Source organism: Cydia splendana, chromosome 23, assembly GCF_910591565.1.
Source record: "Cydia splendana chromosome 23, ilCydSple1.2, whole genome shotgun sequence".
NCBI classification, from domain to species: Eukaryota; Metazoa; Arthropoda; class Insecta; order Lepidoptera; family Tortricidae; genus Cydia; species Cydia splendana.
Genome location: NC_085982.1, coordinates 9,376,705 through 9,399,672, shown reverse-complemented (window position 1 = coordinate 9,399,672; position 22,968 = coordinate 9,376,705). Strand labels below are relative to the sequence as shown.

Genomic DNA, 22,968 nt, shown 5'->3' with positions numbered 1-22,968 from the left:
TTAACACTACGCGCGTATTCAATTCAATTCAATTTCTTCCTAAATTAATTCCTCTTAAATTTTATTAATTCCTTTGTATGATGTTATTCTACCTATTCAATAACATCATACAAAGGAATCATGTTATTGAATAGGTAGGTACCTACTGAAAATATTGTAACTAATTATCACGTAAGTAACAGAACTAACAGAGTAAGAAACTAGTGCTAATTACGTGTGCTAATAATTTGGATTTTCCCTCCTCTAATGCCTCTTCTAATGTTTGCGTTACCGAAATACATACACACAGGTACTGGTTATATTTTGAAGTTCACGCAATTTTTACCTGTACCTATGTACCCTTACCATGAGTTTACCGCGGCCTGTAAGCCGCTAAGGGATCTCATATTTTTGTCACTGTGATAAGTACCCATCACAAAGTGGCGCAGAAATCAAATTGCTTGAACTTCTCGTCGCCATACTGACAAATACATTATTCAATAGGTATGAATATGATGGACTGAATATGAATCCTCAAATAACACGGAATTAGGACACTGACCTAACCATGATTATATCAGTTTGAATAGTAGGTAATACTTGGTAATACTTACCTACACCAAATTGACGATAAACCAATACATTTAATTTAACCATTTTGCATTTCCAGCTAACAACTTCCAAGAGGTTCGCTGCGACGCCGTGTTCGAGGCTATGCGCCAGTGCTGCCTTAAACACAAGCCCGTGTCTCTGGTGTGCTCCGGATACGACCTAAAGCCGCGAGAGTTCGCCCCTGTCACTGACAGGCCCAATCAAACTGTCACAGGTAAGTAGTCAATGCGACCGCCTCACGTACAAGCCAGTGTCTCTGGTGTGTTCCGGCTATGACCTGAAAACGAGAGAGTTCGCCCCTGTCACTGGCCCGATCAGAACTGTCAGAAGTAAGTGTAGTAGTCAATGCGACAGTCGCCTCAAGTACAAGCCCGTGTCTCTGGTGTGTTCCGGATACGACCTTAAGCCGAGAGAATTCGCCCCTGTCAGGACTGTCAGAAGTAAGTGTAGGCAATGCAACATCCGCCTCAAGTACAGGCCTCTGTGTCTCTGGTGTGTTCCGGATTAGGCACGACCTAAGAAGTACGTACCCGTCAGAAGTAAGTAGATAGACAGTTGGCAACACAGGTTCATATTCAACCAGACTTCAAAAGGTACGAGTAGTTGTAAGTGTTACGTTACGTTACGTATAGGAGCCTAATATGAGCTTGAACCCATTCACCTCCATAGACGTCAACTGACGCGCGCGGCTACGCACCAATATCAACCTTCGTGCATCTAGACAAGGTTCATGATAACGCGGCGCGAACGATAGGCGTGGCGTTCAAAGGGTTAGACGAAATATCTACTTTTTTCCGTTTATGAAGACAAAACCTGGAATTTCAACGCGACACCCACCTTCCTAATAGTCTGCTGCTTTATTTTTGCTTTATAAATGCTTATTTATTTGTCCACAGATAAGTAATGGACAGAGAGAGACGCCAGCGTAGCCAGACTCTCGGAAAAAGGAGTTGGGTGTACAAGTACCCCAAGACTTTTCAAGTCACCTTCTCTTTGCTAGGACTGGGCATCTTCTTTTCCAAGCCCTTATACGACCTGTTCCTTCGACCGCGAGAACCGGAAGACTTTTCTGAACCCCCTACTACTTTGAAAAGGCTTTAGATCTAGGTAGCATGGAAGCAGTGTCTAAAGCAAGGGAAAGACTCGCTAAATACCCGCTAATTTTTGCGAAGTGCAGTAAGCAAAGCGCCTTATATGCCCGCTGTGTTTTACAACTCGAAGATCAAGTGAAAAAAGACAGTTGCGCTAAAGAGTTTCAGGAGTTCAAGGCTTGTCTTCAATCCGCTGCTAAAGATTTGAAGACAAGGATCTAAGATGAAGCTTAAAGATTTTCTTGACTTGCCTTTTACGTGCCATCTTTTTATAGGCATCATCATCAGAGTTGCTTTGATTGTGTATGGAGATTTCCATGACAAGTTATACGATGTTCCATACACGGATGTTGACTATAAAGTGTTTACTGACGCGGCCAGACATGTTGTCAAAGGACATTCTCCATACAAACGTCATACATACAGATATAGCCCGTTGATAGCTTATTTCTTAGTCCCTAATATACGATGGGGCAAAAATTGTGGGAAATTACTCTTTTCTGTCTTTGATATCCTGGTCACTGTTGCAGTTAAAATTTTGGTGGAATATCAGTTAGGGTCTAAGAAAAATACAAAGAATATACCGGTTTATTGCGCTCTGTTTTGGCTTTACAATCCTCTAAGTATTGGTATTTCTACTAGAGGCAACGCCGACTCAGTACCATGTTTCTTCATCATACTATCAATTCTTTTCTTACAAACTGACATAGTAAAATCTAACTGGAAGTATGCTCTATCAGGGATATTATTGGGTATTTCGATACATCTACGTCTTTACCCGTTGGCGTTCAGTTTTCCCATGTATTTGTCTTTAGGCGAATATAAAATTAACAGAAACACTAGTATCAAAGATGGGATTACTTCTCTTTTGCCTAATCTCAAGCAAATAACTTTAGTGACAAGTTGTGTAGGAACTCTTATTCTTCTAACTTCCTATATGTATAAATTGTATGGCTACGAATTTTTATTCGAAACTTACATTTACCATCTTTTCAGGAAAGACACTCGTCACAATTTCTCTGTGCTTTTCTACTATTCGTATTTAACAATGGATCAGTTAAATTTTGATGTTGTAAAAGTGCTTGCTCAAATATTCGAAGGTGTATTATTATTTATGGGTAGTTTGGCTTTTGGTACTGATCCTAAAACCCTGCCATTCGCTTTATTTTTCCAAGCGGTAGTTCTGGTCGCCTACAACAGTGTTATGACGTCACAATACTTTATTTGGTTTTTATCTTTGATGCCATTAGTTGTGCACAACTTTAGGCTGAAACCGGCAAATGCGTTATTTTTGACTGTCGTTTGGGTATTTGCTCAAGCAGGTTGGTTGTTTTACGCGTATTTACTTGAGTTTAAATGTAGACAGGTTTTTATATTGATTTGGTTGAAGAGTATTGTGTTTTTCTGTGCAAATATTTACGTTCTGGGACAACTTGTTAAGAGCTATTCGCCTGGTTATGCTTTTGGGGAATATCTGGCTCTGGACAAAAAAATAAAATAACGAGGCTAATATAAACCTTATCCTGATCAGCATAAAGGTCACTTTGATATAATCGATTTTGTCTTTATAGGTGTCTTTGGTGTTGTAAGACATAAAATAAAATGCACACGTATTTATAGTCCTTCGACTTTTAAATAAAGTTGGTCAAGCAGATCTTGTCAGCAGAAAAAGACGGCAAATTTAAGAAATGTAGGCGCGAAGGGATATCGCCTCATAGAAAATTTGAATTTCGCGCCTTTTTTTACTGACAAGATTTGCTTGACCATCTACAAGTAGGTTAGAGAGTGCAATACAATTGTGTTAGCATAGATTGAAGTTGTAGGTATAGATGTAATGGATTTACAAATAAATATTCAAAAATGATTACTTTAATTTTATTTTCCAACAACATTACTAACAGTCACTAACTTCATACATCTAACAAACCACCTTCACTAATTGAAATGCATTGGCAAATTATATCTTATTAATTTGTGTATAATAGCCGAAATTCACTTGCACAATAAAGGTATAACTTATGAAATCTTCAAATTAAAAGCAGTTTATTCGACGATTTGGTAATTATAATTAACTCTAAAATAGTTTTTAATTTGTAGATTTCTATATCTTATTGTTATTAATTCAGCAATGAATCGTTATAGAATAAAATTTTGCATAATGTAGTTATAGTCCGACAAGAAATTGTAGAAAATAAATGAGGGCGCCACTTCCTACGCAACTGTCACATTTTTGACGTAAAATGCATCAACATGGCAACAATTTAGTATGTAAATTTGTTTAGTTCCAATTTATTTAATTTCTACTATTTTATATCGCACTAGAAGGTAGAAAATTGCAGTGATTTACTCGTAATATGATTTTTATTATTTCAACATTATATGCAAAAACCCTCAGGACATTTTTCTAAAATAACTTAATTTTTTTTTAGATTTTTTTTTCTGTCAATTGTAGTGTTATGTTTTTTTAGATAAAGGTCTAAAAGCTCATCTACTTGTAGTTTAGTGTTTGTCAGTGATAACAAAAATTTTGTTCACCAACGATTCATTGTTTTACCCAACAGGTCTTCAAGAGAACATAAAAAAGTGACCCAATATTTTTATCTCATAATATTATATTCAGGGTTCAACTAATTTATTGTGTGACGCTCGTAAAAATCTTAGGACTCGGCCATGACATTGCGCCACTGGCGGCGGCGCCATAGGTCACGACATAGTGATCGGACCTTTCGTTCCCACCTATGGTTGCCGCCGCCGCCGCCGCCGGTCGCGCAAGTCATGGCCGCGCCGTTAGGGTTCATTTAGATGGCGCGCGAACTCGCATACGAGTTTATAGTTATATTGCGGACTATTGAGTTTACATTTAATACCGCAATGTAATGAAACTCACATCGCATGCGAGTTCTCGCACCGTATTAACGATACCTTAGGTACTTTTTTATTGCCTATACTCTGTATCTCTAGGTATTTAAATAAAAGTAAACAAAATCTACCCTAAAATGGCTCCTTAAGCCAGTTGAGGGTAGATGAAAACATTACATGAGCAAATAATGTAGGTTAAAGTCAAGTCGTTCAGCGACTGATCCAGGCGGTTTCGTATTTTGGTTGGTTAATAAATGTTATGACTACCCGAAAATTTACAAATTGTTTACTTTTATTTAAATACCTAAAGATACAGAGTATAGACAACCCAAAACTGAGATAAAACTTGCGACACTTTCCCGTCCACACGCTACTTCTTCTCCTGGATGTTGATCTTGGTGAGGTCCTGCCCAGCATCAGCCTCCCCCTGCGACATACTGGAGAGCTTCTTCCCGATGCGCTCGTGCACGTCCAGGTACTTCGCCACGCAGCGGTCCAGGCACACTGACTCGCCTTTGCCTGAAATAAAAAAGAATAATTTTCCATTGTAGGACAATTCGTCAGTAACTGGCCACTGTTAGTAATTGGCCACCCTAAACTAAAAATGAATTCTATTCACCTATAAACAGAATTCATTTTAGTATAAGGCGGCTAGTTATTGAATGCTGGCCAGTTATAGAATTAAATTAAATTTAATATTTGGATTGTTGAATAAATGCTAATTATAACACTTCAAAAAAAATTATAGCTACGTATTTATCTTATAAGTTTAATAAGTATGTATATCGTCGCCTAGCACCCACAGTATAAGCTTTGCTTAGTTTGGGGCTAACTTGATCTATATAAGATGTCCCCTAATATTTATTTATTTATTTATTTTAATTTCAGTATGGTTTAAATTCACATAAGGGGTTATCCATTAATTACATCACACGTTTAGGGGGGAAGGGGGTCAAGAAAATGTGACATGTTATGACTGGGGGGAGGGCAGACTAACCTAGTTCCGGCTCGTGATACTTCACAGGTATGCACTTCCGATGACAAGCATTGACGAGGCGGTTGTACATGTCCGACATCATCTCAATCTCCAACTCTTGGACGAGCTGCAGCTTCGCCGGGTCCAGTTGGGGCACCGCCATGGTTTACGTTGAGTAGTTTAAAACTGGAACAGACATTATAATTATATAGGATATAGGACAATTTTTTTTACACAAATTGACTAAGCCCCACGGTAAGCTCAAGAAGGCTTGTGTTGTAGGTACTCAGACAACGATATATATAATATATAAATACTTAAATACATAGAAAACAACCATGACTCAGTGTTCAACAATTATGAACAAATCATTTGTGGATTTCAATGAGAGAAGGGTCCTTATCGTCGGTGCGAGTAAAAAAATCGCTGTTTTTTTACGATTTTTTGATTTTGGCATATTTCTATTCCTTTTTGAATTTCCCGTCGATCTATATAAATATTTTTTTTATATCTTTATTTGTTTTGAAAATAACTAACAAAATTTGTACAAAAAAATAGCTATGTGATTTTTTTAGCACATAACGAAATTAAATGCCTTGTTTTCCGTCGAGGGTGATGGCGATAATGCACATGGCGATGTATTGACCCTAAAATCCGCTATCTATCATTTCTCGTACTACGTTACTTTGGCAACAAATCGCTATGTGTAAACTTTACACATGTCGATTTTAAGTAGTGTCCGACCGAAACATGTTTTTTTGCCGAAACCGAAACCGAATGTTCGGCTTTGGCTCTAGTTTCGGCCGAAACCGAAACCTAGATTTGTTAAAATCGTTGAAAAAATCTCATAAAACCGCTTTTACACACATATTATGGGGCTGTCAACACCCAATGTCCTTGAAATTGATGTTACTTAAGCAGTTTTTTAAGAAAATTACTCGAGTTAGACCAAGATAATTCTGCAACGATTTTGATAAGACATGCAGTGCAAGTGTTACTTTAAACGTCAAAACTTCTATGAAATGATGACGTATAAATAACATTTGCACTAGTAGCACTGCGTATGTTATCAAAATCATTGCAGAATCTTCTTGGTCTAACTCTATTCATTCACCAGTCAAGCTAACATGTAGATACAGGGTCAACCAAAAAAGCAACCAAAAACGCGAGCGCAGCAAGCGCGAAATTTTTTGTTAACAATATCGCAAGGCCGGGTACCGATCTACACCTGGGCCTAAAAGTCCAAAGTGCCCCAGTGAGGCGAACTTTCATGCGAAGTCAAAGCCGTGCTTCAGGCTTCAGGATAAGTAGTTAAGCACAGACTCCAACCAATGTCCATTGTATTAAAAAGCGAGACCGCAGGCCGAGCATGGCGCAGCGAGGCCAAAGGCTAAGCTGAAGTAGAGGACATCTTGAACACAAACCAATGGTAAATTGAGGTAAAAAGTGAGGCTAAGGTCGAGCATTCGTATGAAAAACTGTACTGGGGACACTTTTAAGGGTTTTTTCTTCGTTTTAATCAATAGTCAGCTGTTCAGCTTCGCAAAATATTAACTATTGAGAAAATCAACTTTGCGGCCCTAGTTGAGCGTAGCCTTTAGCCTCGCTTAAAATTTGCCATTAGAGGTAGATAGAAAAATGACTGAATAAGAGCGAAAAAGACATCGTTCGACTCGGGCCGAGCTGATACTCGGCCAACGGCTACGTGCGACAGTGCTATCTCATTCACTCCGATACAATTAGACAGTGTGCGCGTTATAAGTATTGACAGCCTCTTAAGACTGCGTCGACCGTCCAGTGGCGGTCCAATGCTTTAGCATCGGACAATCATACCTATCAGCAATTTCTTTTAGAATGCTGTTGGGACTACACCTCACACGACTTAGTAATGAGACTATATTTTTACGTAATACAGTCTGAAAACCATTCGTGTGAGCAGCCACAAACATACCCGATGCAGAGCACCTGCTAGGCAGTCCCATCAGCATTCTAAAAGCATTGTTATACTGTACGCGCAAGGCGTTGTAATTAGTGGAATTGTGTTTTATAATAAACCAATTAATTTCTGTACCTATACATGAATCAGTATATGTAGATATGTATTAATATTGTTGTCCTACTTATTCCCCAACTTTTGGTCTTTGTCTGAAGTACCATTTCGTAAGTTTCGGCCCGGCCGAAAGGTTCGGCCGTTTTTTGGCCGAAACCGAAACTACAGCCGAAACATGATTTTTTGGCAGAAACTGGCCGAAACCGAAACCGAACCTTCGGTCGGGCACTAATTTTAAGTGAACCAAATTTAAGTCGCTATGTAGCAAAATTCTGGTTAAAATAATTAATATTGTAAAAATTTACGAAAAAAACTGTTTATTTTCTTCATAAGTATCATGTATAAACCATTGATCTACCAGAAAAAAAATACAGGTGCAACAAATATATTACAAACAGGAAAATAAACAGTTTTTTTTGTCTCCTGAAAAGCAACTTTTCAGGAGACAAAATTTACATGGTGATTTTTTTATTCACACCGACATTATGCTTTATGTGCAATAAGGATCTTTCTATCAGAATTTCTGATAAAAAGGACCTTATTGCCTTGTAAGTTATTTAGGGTTAAATCTTGCTAGCAATATTTTTGTACTATGAGTGCATGAGCACAGGAGTCAAACTGACTCTGGGAAAATAAATTCACAAAAATAATGGTTAAAAACTCAAGAGACAAGAAAAATCCTGAATTTTTCTGGTTGTTATTCAGTCATTTCAGCCAGGAGATAATAGCTATAGCTTGTTGCTAACATAGTTAATGCAAAGAGCTTATGATTACCTCCAAAAAATATGTTTAGGACCATGTTTCAAAATATAATTGTAAAAAGTGAACTTACAAAATAAAATTCAAAGTCGTCGTCTGTAGGTATCAGGGTACTCTCCTTCGTTGGATCTGCGCATGCGTTCCCGCGCTCTCATGTTATCCAGACGGCGCGCATTTATAGTGTTCCTGGACAATACGAACAGGGACAGACTCGCTACGGTTATACCAGCCCTGGAATGTTTATAAATTATTAATACTTGTTACATGACATAAACTTAGTTAGATTTTACCTTTGGGATATCTATATTGCCCCTATAATATTATACTTAAAAGGCAATTGCCGAGCGAAGCAGCCCTTCGAATAACACAAATTGTTTCCATTACATATTGAGATAGTGAGAAAACACAAGATTCATGCAGAAAAACTTAAGGTACCTATATGGAGCTAAAGAGAATGTTCACAGGAGTTAAGCCGATGAATTAATATATCCAATGAGAACTAGTAGTTTTTCTAACCAGTAATTAAAAAGAAATGAGGAAAATTAGCACAGAAATAACTTTACTGTGTGCTCCGTCCTTTATACTGATTTTGGATAATTCATTATCTTACATAAATCTCTGTAAACCCGTTAAACTAATTATATTTAAAGGAACAGATTACCGAAATAGTTCCTACTTGATAAAAATCTTTGAAAACAGAACAATTTATAAAAGCCTAAAAAAATATGAAATCAACGGGTCTCACCGCAAGAAACGTTATAAATCAACACTGTACAATTTTTAATATTGAAGTAATTACCAAGAAATTAATATTTTCCCATATTTTGGTAGCGGCATACTACAAATCTCATGGAAAATTATATGACAAAATTCCTTAGAGGTTATGTTTTAGTTCTAAATTCTATCACGTTATGTCACACATGAATGGCGCCACTGTGCGCTTAACGAAACCCCCACGAACGAGCGTTTCCAAAATACTAGTTATAATAATACTCCCAAGTACGAGTATTTACCAAGTATTAAATACTTTCGTTTTTTACCGTTTCGTAAATCTCTAGACGTCAATGTCAAAATTATTAAAAAAATACACAGCTCAAAACAAAACGTGAGGTTATCTTGTGAATAAATAAAATAACTTTGAATTAAATATATTTATAATGCCGAAACCTACGAAGCTACATGCGAAAAAGAAGCCGACGTCTATTCAGAAGTCGGTGAACGTAGATAACGAGAGCTCTGCAGGAGCTGATCCAGAAGAATCTCTAAGACAATTCCAGTTGGAGCTGTGTTGGTGTATCCAACAGTTAGAAAAAACATTAGCTGAAAACAAAGGAAATGAAAAGCAAAGTAAGTATTTAAAGACAGTTAAATTTTATAACACTTTAAACTCTCGCGTTTTGTACACATATTTAATTACACAAACGCGTCTACCGCAACTCAACTCGCTGGTGCAACTCGGCTGAAACATCGGAATTTAAGGTTTGTGTAATTAAATATAGTTAAAAAAAATTGTACCCATGTTTACCTGATACAGAAAATAAACTCGTTAACAAACGTTAAAAAAAATTGGTAAGTACCTATTACATTTTTATTGTAGCTCAGAGTTCAAGTCTTCTTTTAAAGACAGTTATTTTTTAACTACTTACAGTTAAGTTATAAATAACCGATTATTTGTAGTGTTAAGTTCAAAAATATCAACAATTTGATAACCTTTTCAGTGACCCAAGCATGGAAGGTGGCAAATGTGTTAAAAAATAACAGCCAACCCATAATACGGAAGAGGCAGCTCATGAGGACGCATTTTGGAGACTACAGGGCGAAAATGGCGGCCGAAGAGAAGAAATTGGCTAAAAGTAAGTGGATAGATCCAAGTCCTTAAAAAAAAATTCATAAAAGATCCTGTAATAATAATGTTCTCACATTGGCAATTACAGTAATCTTACAAAAGATATGTTCCGATAAAACAAAGTACTAAATAAATAATTCTACCTTTATGGAATTATAAAAATTTGAAGTCATCAAAATAGTTATCGATTTGACAACAATTTTATTCACATAAATTTTATTTGTTTATTGAATGTGAAGTTCCTTGATTTCCCCATAAACGGACCCATATTCATTAAAATTGTTATTAATTTCAGTGACAAGTAAAATCAAGATAACAGACACACCTGTTCAGCCAAAAGCAACATTCCTCAGAAAATCATCATTTTTGACAACCGGAGACTCATCATTTAGGTTCAACTTCAATTTGGCCCCAAATCAAGTTGATGCTGGCAACACAATAGATGGCAACACTTTACAAGAGGGAGATACACCAGCCATAGACAATAAAAACAATGTTACCCTGATGAAAAATGACACTAATTCAGAAGAAAACAAGAAATTCAAATTTACATTCTCTGATTCTGAATTTAAATTTAATTTTAATGTAAATAATTCCTAATATTAAGAGTAAATCAGTTAATGTTTTTGAAATTGGCAAATAGGGTAATTCGCCAGTAACTGGCCGCATTTAGTAACTGGCCACCCCAAACTAAAAATGAATTCTATTCACCTATAAATAGAATTCATTTTAGTATAAGGTTTCAATAACTGACCACCTTAAACTAAAATGAATTCTGTATAATAGGTGAATTTAAAAGGTGAATTCATTTTTAGTTTAGGGCGGCCAGTTACAGTTACTGAAAGTGGCCAGTTACTGGCGAATTACCCTATAAGGCTTTCAATCTGGCTTGCTGAATTGGCAAACTATAGGCGGTCAAACAAGTTTGTCAGTAGAAATTCTAATTTTCTATAGAACGATTACCTTTCGCGCCCACATTATTTAAATTTGCCGCTTCTTTCTACTGACGAAAATGGCTTGACAAACTTTAATAAGACTTGTATAAAGAAGTTAAAAATGTAAGTGATGAAAATTAGACGGTAAGACCAATTTTAGTATGCAGCCCGAAGTAAAAATATATTATTCCTTTGTAAATTACAACATGAAATAAAAATGTATAACATGTTTTACTAAAGTGATACTAAATAAAGACCCAGAAAAAAATGGTTTGTTAAGGAATTAACAGTCTTCTCTACTTAACTGTCTCTGACTTTAGGATACTTTGGTTTTATACGATTTATATCCTTTGTTGTTAGAGTCAGACCAAGATAACTCTGCAGTGATTTTCATAGCACTGGTGGCCTAGCGGTAAGAGCGTGCGACTTTCAATCCGGAGGTCGCGGGTTCAAACCCCGGCTCGTACCAATGAGTTTTTCGGAACTTATGTACGAAACATCATTTGATATTTGCCAGTCGCTTTTCGGTCAAGGAAAACATCGTGAGGAAACCGGACTAATCCCAATAAGGCCTAGTTTTCCCTTTGGGTTGGAAAGTCAGATGGCAGTCGCTTTCGTAAAAACTGGTGCCTACATCAAATCATGGGATAAGTTGTCAAGCGGACCCCAGGCTCTCATGAGCCGTGGCAAAATGCCGGGATAACGCGAGGAAGAAGACGTGCAAGTGTACGTCATAATTTCATGGAAGTTTCACGTTTAAAATAGAGTCTGTGCGGAAAGAGAAGAGTCGTGACTCGTGAAGTGTATGGGATCCAATACGACTATAAAAACGCTGCAGAGTTAGAGGAATCTTGGTTTTACCCTAGCGACGTTTTTATAAGATTGGTTTTGAAATTGTTAAAACTATTGCAAATTCTCGTCACGTGTTCTTACATGTTTCACAATAAGTTTCATCATAGAGTAATATAAGTAAAGAAAGAGCGGTAACTCAGTTCTGATTTTGTGTCGCAATTCTTACGCCATAAAATAGCCATATTATTTTCCAACCAATTTCATTTCTAGCATTTATTGTTAACACATTCATTGCCACTAAGTGCTACGGGTTACGCTCGGAGCCACGGATTCGCCGTATGTAGCGCGTAGTCGCTACGAACAGCGTACCCGACAGTCGGGTTCTTGGCCCTGAATGTGTAATGGACACGTATTTGATTTTTGTATTGCTATTACCGTGCATATCTTCGTATTACGATGATTTTACATCTCCGGGTCGTAACATACGTAACGATATATTATCCCGACTGTCGCTAGTACGGCTGACTACCGAATATCCGGACTATTACTCTCCTTCGGTATGGTTAAGACAAAAATCTAAAAAAACTAGGAAAACTAAAAAACCTAAAAAAAACACCACTAAAAAATACGTTTCGACGAACTTGCCAATAAATCCTTCTTTGAGTGACACAGGTAAAGTTCCTTATGTTAACCTTCTCACCTTACCGCTTAGTTATTATTCAATTCAATAAGCCTTTATTTAAGGCGATATGATTCGACTCATCAACGAATCTGAGGGGGTGAGGTGCGCGGCAAACCGTGAAGCCCCGCCCGCGCGTCCCGCGACCCGCTCGCCGAGCTCGTGAGCGCGCGCCGCGCACGGTAAACATAGCAGACGGGTCACAGTATAATGATCTTATGATGGCAGTATTTTAATTAGACCGGGAAACGGTCACGTTTTAGAGTTTTTATTGTATATGTACGTATGTAATTTTTGGATTACGTATTTCTGATCATTTCATGTAGAATTATTATTTTTATATAGACATGTGTACTTATTATTGATCAGTAAGAACGTTTTAATTTCATGGCAGCGTGTTCGAGTTAAAGTACCAAAAGGAAAGTAACAATTTTAAAGGAGACGGTCAATTAAGGGTTCTATTTATAAAGGTTATTAACCTTAATCAATAATTTTACTTTACAGATTCCTGTAACTCAATAACGCTGCCGTGAAATTAAAACGTTGTTACTGATAAGTAGTACTTATTTATAAGCTCTAAAAACAAAAAAAAAACAGTTTCAAAGTAAATTTCTGATAACTTTTTGTCAGTGCAAGCCTTATGGTTTCGTCTTGGCAACATTTTACATTTTACATTCTAACCTAACCTAACCCACATTGTTGGTAGCAGTCCATTCCTGCTGTTGTTATTGTTGTGTAGTAGTTTGTTTTCCAAAGGGAGAAATAAATAAAGTTGTACTTTTGATAGAAAGAAAAGATCCGCATGCGAGAACTTCATTCCCGCAGCTCGGCCTTCGGCCTCGCGTGCTTGAGAAATCGTAACTTTTCCTATTGGGTCGTGTTTCAGCTCCAACTTCCTCCTCACGTGTGACGCTTCGGGCCTTCGGCCTTACGCGGAGCTCGGCCTTCGGCCTTCGCGAGCCTTGACGCTTCGCCGTCGGGCCTTCGGCCCGCCGGCTCCGCTTATCAAGAAAGTTGACTTTGTAGAACGCTTGGAGGAACTGCATTCACGCAGCTCGGCCTTCGGCCTCGCGTTTTGGGAGTCGGGGTGGAGGCTCCGGGCCTTCGGCCATCCACTGGGGTCGGCCTTTGGCCTCCCGGCCTTAAGCTCGCCCTTCGGGCTCGCTTAACACACTTTTTGTATAGGATTTTGCTTTGTTCGTCATTCCCGCAGCACGGCCTTCGGCCTCGCCCAAAATTACTGGGGGTGGAGCATGCTTGGACATTTGAGATAGAGCTCCGGGCCTGACGGCCTTCGGCTTCCAAGCCTGAAGCTCGCCCTTCGGGCTCGCCTAACCTACTTCGAAATTTGAATTTTGCCCGTGTCCGCCGCCATTTTGGATTTTACCAAAATTTTTTTTTCACATGGTAATTTTGGGCCCCCAAGCTCGCCGCATGTCAAATCTCAGCGCGCTCGGACCAACTTGAAAAAAAAAAAAATGTCGGCCTGTTTGAAAATTTTTAAATGCAGTTTGTTTTGTCTTGGGGCCCTCTATAACATTTGGTCGAGCACCCCCCACCCATCTCACACCGTTTAAAAGTTGCCATACAAAAAAAATTACCATTATTTCCGCCATCTTGAATTTTTTCCAAAAAATTTTTTTTTCATAGGAATTTAGAGGCCTCTATCTTCCGCCATGCCAAATCTCAGCGCGCTCGGACCAACTTGAAAAAAATAAAAAAAAAGTCGGCCATTTTGAAAATTTTTAAATGCAGTTTGTTTTGTCTTGGGGTTCTCTATGACATTTGGTCTAGGCTTGAGTCGGTCCTGAACTAAGAACTATTAAGAATGAAATCCCATCAAGGACCGAAAGGAACTAAATCTTTTTGCACGCTCTTAATTGGTCTTTAGGTCCTTTAGTTCAGTGGGATTCGAGAGCGCTTGACTGAGTGAAACGTAAAATGGACGGAACGAAACGGTTGTCAATGTCGCTGGCACGAGTGTGAACGAGATGAAAGAACGACGTGACACTCCTAAGCCCGTAAAATATGAAGGAAAATCAAATATATTTCGACATATTTGATATTTTTTAATTATGTTAAGGTGTTTTAATTTTTAATATCGACATAGCGTATCGTACAAGTTAAATTGTATTCAGTTACCAAAGATTGGAAAGAAACCAATGAAAAATCGACTCCTGTTCATTCCCGGCTCTCAACGACCGAACTGAACTAAAGGAACTAAAAGACCAAACTAGTTCGTTTGACCGATTGACCGAGAGCGGAGCGCTCTCTGTAGTGACCGAGCAGGCACAAGCCTAATTTGGTCGAGCACCCCCACCCATCTCGCACCGTAATATGAATACTTTTTGACATTTTGGGGAAATTAAAGATCTCTACTTTTTCCCCCTTTTTTTGCTTATAACTTTTGATATTTTGTGTGTGCTACTACACGCTTCGAATACATTTTTCTAGGCATTATGACGAATCTAATGAGGTATCACACGAGTATTATTTCTATTTTTCACCGTGTTCAGTTTCTCGAACAAGACTAATACAACCAAGCGCAAGATGAACTGCCTGTAGGCACCTTGAACTCTCAATTATATTTAATTCATGTCGACCGTGGTCAAATATTAAAATTAGTGATATGTATTTAGTTCTTAAATAATTGTATTGCGATGTGCCTATTAGGGTAATTTTTTCAATTATTTCAATTTGACATTTTATATTTATTTAAATTTATGATTATGATGATGAATTTGCACGCTTGACGGGCGTGGCGCGTTGCATGCGATCCAAAGCCGGGCGCCTTCGGCACCCTCATACTAAAAGCGTAACACTATACATATATTGTAACATCCCCATATTGTATCAATCCAAATAAATAATTTCTGATTTTCAAAGGAGTCAAAGAGCACGAAGGAATATAATCATTTTGCAGATCGGACGTAGGTATATCAGTAAAGGTGAAATACTGTAAATATATCATACTTACAATTATATTATCTAGGAATATAATATTATTAGTGTCCGACCGAAACATGTTTTTTTGCCGAAACCGAAACCGAATGTTCGGCTTTGGCTCTAGTTTCGGCCGAAATCGAAACCGAAACCGAAACTTTTGTAGCCTTGTTAAAATCGTTGAAAAAATGTCATAAAACCGCTTTTACACACATATTATGGGGCTGTCAATACCCAATGTCCTTGAAATTGAAGTTACTTAAGCAGTTTTTTAAGAAAATTACTAGAGTTAGACCAAGATAATTCTGCAACGATTTTGATAACACACGCAGTGCAAGTGTTATTTTAAACGTCAAAACTTCTATGAAATTATGAAGTATAAATAACATTTGTACTAGTTGCACTGCGTATGTTATCAAAATAATTGCAGAATTTTCTTGGTCTAACTCTATTCATTCGCCAGTCAAGCTAACATGTAGATAGATACAGGGTCAACCAAAAACGCGAGCGCAGCGAGCGCGAATTTTTTGTTGACAATATCGCAAGGCCGGGTACCGATCTTCATCTGGGCCTAAACGTCCGAATTGCCTCAGTGAGGCGAACTTTCATGCGAAGTCAAAGCCGTGCTTCAGGCTTCAGGATAAGTAGTTGAGCACAGACTACAACCAATGTCCAATTGTATTAAAAAGCGAGATATTTCCTTGAGGGCTGGTGGCCTAGCAGTAAGAGCGTGCGACTTTCAATCCGAAGGTCGCAGGTACAAACCCCGGCTCGTACCAATTAGTTTTTCGGAACACCACGAAACGAAACGATACGAAATATCATTTGGTATTTATTTACTATTTGGTTTTCGGTGAAGGAAAAACACCGATAAGGCCAAGTTTACTCTCTGGGTTCGAAGGTCAGTCTGATGGCAGTCGCTTTCGTAAAAACTAGTGCCTACGCCAAGTCTTGGGATTAATTGTCAATTGGACCCCAGGCTCTCCCATGAGCCGTGGTAAAAATTCCGGGATTACGCGAGGAAGATGATGAGTTCTCTTATTATTCCTTTGTCCAGGCCCAGTAACATGCGACAGTGCTATCTCATTTACTCCGATACCTACAATTAGACAGTGTGCGCGTTATAGGTATTAACAGCCTCTTAAGACTGCGTCGACCGTCTAGTGGCGCCCTCATTAGTGGAATTGTGTTTTATAATAAACCAATTAATTTCTGTACCTATTATACATGAATCAGTATAAATGTAGGTACATATTAATATTGTTGTCCTACTTATTCCCCAACTTTTGGTCTTTGTCACATAGTTTAGTTTCATAGTACGAAGTACCATTTGGTAAGTTTCGGCCCGGCCGAAAGGTTCGGCCGTTTTTTGGCCGAAACCGAAACTACAGCCGAAACATGATTTTTTGGTCGAAACTGGCCGAAACCGAAACCGAAACCGAACCTTCGGTCGGACACTAAATATTATTTACCTACATTGAAATTGGTTGCTGACATAGTGAAAATACTGAAACATTTTAACTGTTGATGTAGGAAAGCTAGGCGCTTTCAAATACCTCGTAAAGTATTAGATGCTTCTGTTATCAAAAAGTGTGTTTTTATAGCACTTAGAGACTTTTTCTTACGTTTCATATGCTTTATGTTCCCCAATGGTTTGTAAATGGTAAAATCACGTGACCGCGCGGAACACACTGACGCAGGTCCGTCCTCTACAAGCGCTGCCGCGCGACTGAAGAGGGCGTAAGTGCGTTCGCGAGTGATGGCGCTTGCGGATTTAGTAGGTATTGAAACATAGAAATTATTTTAATGATGTTACCGAGACAAAGTGATCCAAATCATCTAGATTATCTTATTACCTATACATTTATGTAAAAAACAAGCCAAAAAAGTTTGTATTGTAGCTCTGAGATTGATTTATTGTTAAAAAAAGGCGTAACTTTGGAATTTTTTTCTATCGAGCAAAGTTTATATAATCATGTTTTTGAGATCCAAAACATATCTGCCAGATCCTTAAGTATAAGATATATTTTTGTCACAATTTTAAAACATTGTTTCTTATATTTCCGATGGATTCAAAAAACTGGTTCGCTTTGCTCCTACGGGAAAAGCACGCCTACAAAATATAATATAAATATCTTATTTCTCTCTTACTTAAAAATAAAAATATAAAAAACTATTACAATATTTCCGCTATCAGACATCGGAGTCAAGATTGTCTTGCTTTCCAGCATATGCCTCCCTCAAGTACCTCCAAGTTCCCGATCATGGGCTTTGCTTCGCCAAGTGGCACCAGCAACATCTATGAAGTCATCTTCCCATCTTCGTAGTCTATGGTTTTTTCTGCTCCTTCCCTAGGATACCAATCAGTCACTTCTTTGGCCCATTTGTCTTCCTTGCATCGAAGTATGTGTCCTGCCCAATTCGATTTGGATTTTTTGATAGTATGTGAAACATCTTTGACACGTGTTCTTCTACGTATGGTCTTTATCTATTCTCCTTATGTTCAGCATACTTCTTTCGATGTTATGTTGTGTTGTTTCTAGTCTTTCCGTGATGTGTTCTTTTGTTAATGCCCATGTCTGACAGCCATTATGTCATTGGTTATTATTCTTCTTCTTCGTCGTTATCCTCACAGCTGAGGGTCGTGACCACCATAAGTAGCTCTATCTATAAGAAGTCTCCAGGCTGCTCTGTTCTGAGCCTGATGAAGTGCGGACTGTGTGCCACTATTAATTGCCTCCAGGAGAGGATCCGTCCAGCGAGTTGGAGCTCTGCCTCTACTTCTTGTTCCCTCGACACGGCCAATCATTATGATTTTCTCGAGGTTGTGTGATTCTCGTCTCGCCACGTGTCCAAAGAAAGAAAGAGCTCTCCGCAAGCAGACTACAGAGAGAGGAGTGAGGACTTTTAGTTGGCTTCGGATTGAAGCATTGGTGCGGCGTTCAGTCCACGACACTCCCAGCATTTTACGCCAGCACCACATCTCGAATGCGTCAATCCTATCCCTTAGCCTAGCTTTCAGCGTCCATGTTTCGGAGGCGTATTATTATTATAGGCGTATTATGGTTATTATTAGGTAGGTACTAATATCTGGGAGACCGAGCTTTGCTCGGAAAACATAAAAACTAAAAAATGCGCGTTTTCCCAGAGATAAGACCTAGTTAGATCGATTTATCGCCCCCGAAAACCCCCATATAACAAATTTCATCGAAATCGTTAGAGCCGTTTCTGAGATCCCCGAAAAAGAACTTGGAAAGAAGTTATTAAGCTACATCTTCCTTACTTAGGTACCTATTTGTTTTCATAATGATTTGCAATGTGAAATCATCTTTAGCGTACCAACATCGTAATACAATTTGTCTTTTATTTTTTAAATGAGATAGAAACGCGAGACATTGTATATAAGTATTCGAATTTTGTTGTTTGCGGTAACTGGCCAGACATATAGCTTGAGTGACAAGCGGAGCGTTTGGCGGAGCGGGCAGCGTGGCGACCAGCGGCAGTACGTTTACATTAACGTCAATCTTCCCGCTACAAGTCTACTCAGTAACCCTAGTGTAAATTTCATTCGAAAGCGTGATAGACTTGCGTGTTTGCGTTAAGTGTCATTTTGTATGGGATTTTGAGTCTCCAAAAGTCCCGCTTCGCGCACTGTTCAAAATCCCATACAAAATGAGACTCAACGCAAACGCGCACGTCACGTCACGCTATCGAGTAAAATTTATACTAGGGGTTCAAATCTTCAGCGTATATAGAGTTAGACCAAGAAAAGTCTGCAGAGATTTTGATAGCCCACGCAGTGCATGTGTTATTTTAAACGTCAAACTTCTATACACTTGGGCTTCGTGGGCTATCAAAAAAATTGCAGACATTTCTTGGTCTATAACTATACCTACACTTGCATTTCACGATTTTTTCACAGTTTTCAATATATTAAGAAGTGAACAAAATGATGCAAATGAGACTGAAGAGGAGAAGTATCCGTGGATAGCTCGCGTTGTGCTTTCCAGGGAATATGACTATCCTTACCTGTGCACGGCGGCTTGTATAGAAGACAGGATATTTGTTACTGCTGCTCGCTGTCTTTACCAGTAAGTGCAGTAGCTGAAAATTGTGTCGCTTAACTTCATACTCGGTTAAATCAATTCCGCCCTCTCAGCAAATATGGGTTATTTCCACTAGTTACCACCAAGTTCTTACCAGTGGTAACTACTGGGATTTTTTTCCCACATTTTACCACTGGTAACTAGCTTAGCAATGCTTAAAGAAAATTGCAAGGATATATCCGATTTAAAAGAATACAATCGTAACAGTAGGTTAAGAGGTTTACCTAACTCACATCGATTTATATTACCACCAACAGAAAATGTCTATGGTATGAGAACCAACAATTATTTGCTTCCAAAAATATTAAACACCCTTCCGAAACATTTACAAGATTTATACCTAACCAATCCTGAATCAACTAAAGATGTAAAAAAGTACCTGTTATCATCTAGTAATTATGAATATATTTTATAAAACGTAACTTTTATGTAACATGTGCACAATTTTATAACATACCTATGTAGTGCATTTAGTCCGAACTCTAGCTGTAAACAAGCCATTTTTGGCTTAGCAGTTAAGAAACATGAAACTCTGCGAATCATTTAATTGTTTAGAACTTTAATAAATGAAAAAAAAAATAGATTTTTTTTGAAGTGATTTTATTAGATAATTAAACAGTTTATGCTTTAGTATTTTTGATAATTTTCAAGGCATTTTACTGAAATGAAACACTAATCAATGTATAATAATTTATTAAAGCATAAATTTATTTTAAATAATTGGCTGTCATACATTTTGGCTGGCCTGATGTTGAATATTTGTATGAGAGAGTCAATTTTTTTCGCCTTTTCGATATTGGTTCCATAGTAAAAGTTGTTCAGTATGACCTACATATTCATTCCGTAAATTATTGCAGGTGACTATAAAAAAGCAACCTGTATTTATACTGTTTTTATTAGTATTGAACTCTAACAAAATTTTTGAGGTAACTACTGGGAAAAAAAATCCCACCTTTTACCACTGGTAACTGCTAAAAATAATTCCCAGCAGTTACCACCAACTCGGTTTGGTTTGGGTGGGAAAAAAATCCCAGTAGTTACCACTAGTAAGAACTTGGTGGTAACTAGTGGGAATAACCCGCAAATATCTACCCTATTACCTTTTCTTAGTTCCAAAGTCGCATAATCTGACAGATGGATTTACCCGAATTTGAAGTTAAGCGACTTAATTCAAAGATTGACTGAAGTTTGATCGCTTGACAAGGCTGTGATATTATTACACGCCGATTTCACACGCACACGTATTGGTTTAGCGGGTTGAGTCATTTATCGCTTATTGTATGCGGGTCGTGTGTTCCATTACAGTTCTATCGTTTATCGTTCCATGTGTTTTATCACTAAGACATTCAGCAGTCTTTAAAACTCGATTGGTTTTTAGACTCCTTTTAAATAAGGAAATTATGAAACTTTTTGTTTCTAGGACAAAAGTGTCTTTTACAAGTGTGATCAACCAAGGCGCCAGACTTCGTCCCATAGCCTTCGTGGTACCTTCGAAACCGACTAAACAGATGTTCGAAGACATCGGCTTCATCGTCGTAGACAAAACAAACCATAAATGGAACGCAATTGAAGTATTTGACAAACAGGACAATAAGATGTTCACGAGGACAGACGAGAATTACTTCTGGATGAGTAAGATGGGTGAGATTAAGGGAACGTCGGTAGGATACGTCAGTGGTGTAAGTTATTTTTATTTTAAAGCCAGGTACCCTATGCCGCCGATTTGTGACACTCTCGATTTCAATAAACTATCCTATGCCCTCTTCCTTCCTTTAAAATGGTGTTAGTATTTCAGAATAAAATTAACTGAGACCTCAAAATTTTCAGGATGAAAAGCAACCTGGGATTTTGTACCAAGCAAATGTCTACATAAGCCCCTTTCTATGCCAACATTTCTACAATGTAGACATTTTACGTCTGAAAAACAGTGATCACTACTTCGTGCCATGTTTCCATACATGCAATATTATGGATGGGTATAAAAAGTACACGTGTAATAAACGGCTCGCTGGAGAAGGACACGTTGTAATGGAAGATAAAACTAAAAAACTTATAGGGATATCCACCTGGGGCGGTTATTTCGCTAAAGGTATTGACATCAATTTGCCTGTCGGTGTGGCACTACCAAATTCGGATAGTTTTCAGGAAGATTTGGAATGTGCGAGAAAGATTAAAAATGCGCCAATAACGAGTAAAACTTTTGCAAATCTATGCAAATAAATGAGTTAACCCAATGTCAAATCGAATGAATTTCCATATATGACATTATTGACATTAAAACCACACTTAAGGTAGGGTTGCCAGATCGAAAGGCGCTATTATCGGGAAATAATATAAATTTTTCGGGATTTTGGGACTTAAGTCGGGAAAAAAAAATAACATTCTAATTAAAGTAATTGTATTAAAAACAACGATATTTTACATTATTGGCACTACGCTGGACGACAGTTCGGAACTTAATTGAAATTATTGTTTTATAACGTGAAGCTGTTTTTCGGGACAATTTTCACTTTGTCGGGAATCGGGATCTCATGCTAAAAGTCGGGAGAATCCCGCCAAATCCCGACCATCTGGCAACCCTAACTTAAGGCCGCGTTTGACCACACGTATGCGACTGGCGGAGCGGCGAGCGGCAAATCAAGGTAGTCACATGGTCGAGCGCAAAGCGCAATTAACATTAACGTATATATCTATGGACTGGCCTTACGGGCACTAAAAATGGTACTAGTTTAGCGGTGTGACTCACGAATTCTAGCCAATCGTGCAGTCTTAACGCAACTAGTTGCGACCAATAGCGCGCGTGATGCGTGCTCATCAACCAATCGCGTTGTACCGGTGTCACACCGCTGTACTGGCCCCTGTCATGCCTCATTATTATTGTCCGTAAAGCCAGTCCCTAGATATCTATGTCAATGGCAATTAATGTATAAATAAATGGCCTTGATATGCCGCTCGCCGCCCCGCCGGTCGCGTGCGCCCATGTCGCGGACTAAAACTTTATTGGGATTATTAGGACATATCTATTCTAATATTATGGACCCATTATTATCTTATAAAATTGGTTTAACTCCGTTATTTGCATAGATTAGCAAAAGTTTTACTCGTTGTATGTAAGTATTCAAAAAGTGAATCGGAATAAATTTTCATCCCACGTAGGAAATATGACGGTCAAACAGATCACTGTGTTATGTCTTTCCTGTAGACATACACAAGAGTTAAGGGCTATAAAGGTTAATTTTCTTATTTAACCCTTATCCACGTGAAAAGGTCCTCCTTTTATTTAGAGAACTATGATAAAATCATTGCTTACATGCCCACAAGCTGTTAACTATTGCCCACAG

General features: G+C 38.2%; 5 protein-coding genes across 5 annotated transcripts; 4 read left to right on the top strand and 1 right to left on the bottom strand.

Moving 5' to 3' along the window:
* The first annotated feature begins 1,571 nt into the window (after positions 1-1,571).
* Positions 1,572-1,904, top strand: LOC134801879 (uncharacterized). The gene has a single exon (XM_063774532.1). The coding sequence runs from the start codon at positions 1,704-1,706 to the stop codon at positions 1,902-1,904; it is 201 nt and encodes a 66-aa protein (XP_063630602.1). The 5' UTR covers positions 1,572-1,703.
* Position 1,905: 1 nt separating this feature from the next.
* LOC134801830 (GPI mannosyltransferase 1) lies at positions 1,906-3,249 on the top strand. Its single transcript, XM_063774462.1, has one exon. The coding sequence runs from the start codon at positions 1,906-1,908 to the stop codon at positions 3,181-3,183; it is 1,278 nt and encodes a 425-aa protein (XP_063630532.1). The 3' UTR covers positions 3,184-3,249.
* Positions 3,250-3,543: 294 nt separating this feature from the next.
* Positions 3,544-9,227, bottom strand: LOC134801877 (mitochondrial import inner membrane translocase subunit Tim10). Its single transcript, XM_063774529.1, has 4 exons — positions 9,072-9,227; positions 8,400-8,557; positions 5,539-5,703; positions 3,544-5,060 (listed from the first exon to the last, which is right to left on the bottom strand). The coding sequence occupies exons 3-4, from the start codon at positions 5,678-5,680 to the stop codon at positions 4,912-4,914; spliced, it is 291 nt and encodes a 96-aa protein (XP_063630599.1). The 5' UTR covers positions 5,681-5,703; positions 8,400-8,557; positions 9,072-9,227; the 3' UTR covers positions 3,544-4,911.
* A 169-nt stretch (positions 9,228-9,396) lies between these two features.
* LOC134801866 (UPF0488 protein CG14286) lies at positions 9,397-11,341 on the top strand. Its single transcript, XM_063774510.1, has 3 exons — positions 9,397-9,673; positions 10,045-10,179; positions 10,468-11,341. Exons 1-3 carry the CDS (start codon positions 9,484-9,486, stop codon positions 10,770-10,772), a joined length of 630 nt encoding a protein of 209 aa, XP_063630580.1. The 5' UTR covers positions 9,397-9,483; the 3' UTR covers positions 10,773-11,341.
* A 783-nt stretch (positions 11,342-12,124) lies between these two features.
* LOC134801773 (uncharacterized) lies at positions 12,125-22,786 on the top strand. The gene is made up of 4 exons (XM_063774366.1): positions 12,125-12,571; positions 19,444-19,612; positions 21,048-21,306; positions 21,455-22,786. Exons 1-4 carry the CDS (start codon positions 12,301-12,303, stop codon positions 21,845-21,847), a joined length of 1,092 nt encoding a protein of 363 aa, XP_063630436.1. The 5' UTR covers positions 12,125-12,300; the 3' UTR covers positions 21,848-22,786.
* The last annotated feature ends 182 nt before the right edge of the window (positions 22,787-22,968 follow it).

Bases quoted from the DNA above. Each gene is read 5' to 3' on its own strand.
- LOC134801879 (XM_063774532.1), top strand. From the start codon at position 1,704: ATGGAAGCAGTGTCTAAAGCAAGGGAAAGACTCGCTAAATACCCGCTA.
- LOC134801830 (XM_063774462.1), top strand. From the start codon at position 1,906: ATGAAGCTTAAAGATTTTCTTGACTTGCCTTTTACGTGCCATCTTTTT.
- LOC134801877 (XM_063774529.1), bottom strand. From the start codon at position 5,680: ATGGCGGTGCCCCAACTGGACCCGGCGAAGCTGCAGCTCGTCCAAGAG. The intron at 5,061-5,538 runs GTTAGTCTGCCC...TTTTTATTTCAG, and splicing joins GTATCACGAGCCGGAACTAG to GCAAAGGCGAGTCAGTGTGC.
- LOC134801866 (XM_063774510.1), top strand. From the start codon at position 9,484: ATGCCGAAACCTACGAAGCTACATGCGAAAAAGAAGCCGACGTCTATT. The intron at 9,674-10,044 runs GTAAGTATTTAA...TAACCTTTTCAG, and splicing joins CAAAGGAAATGAAAAGCAAA to TGACCCAAGCATGGAAGGTG. The intron at 10,180-10,467 runs GTAAGTGGATAG...TATTAATTTCAG, and splicing joins AGAGAAGAAATTGGCTAAAA to TGACAAGTAAAATCAAGATA.
- LOC134801773 (XM_063774366.1), top strand. From the start codon at position 12,301: ATGGACACGTATTTGATTTTTGTATTGCTATTACCGTGCATATCTTCG. The intron at 19,613-21,047 runs GTAAGTGCAGTA...TTTTGTTTCTAG, and splicing joins GCTGCTCGCTGTCTTTACCA to GACAAAAGTGTCTTTTACAA. The intron at 21,307-21,454 runs GTAAGTTATTTT...CAAAATTTTCAG, and splicing joins CGGTAGGATACGTCAGTGGT to GATGAAAAGCAACCTGGGAT.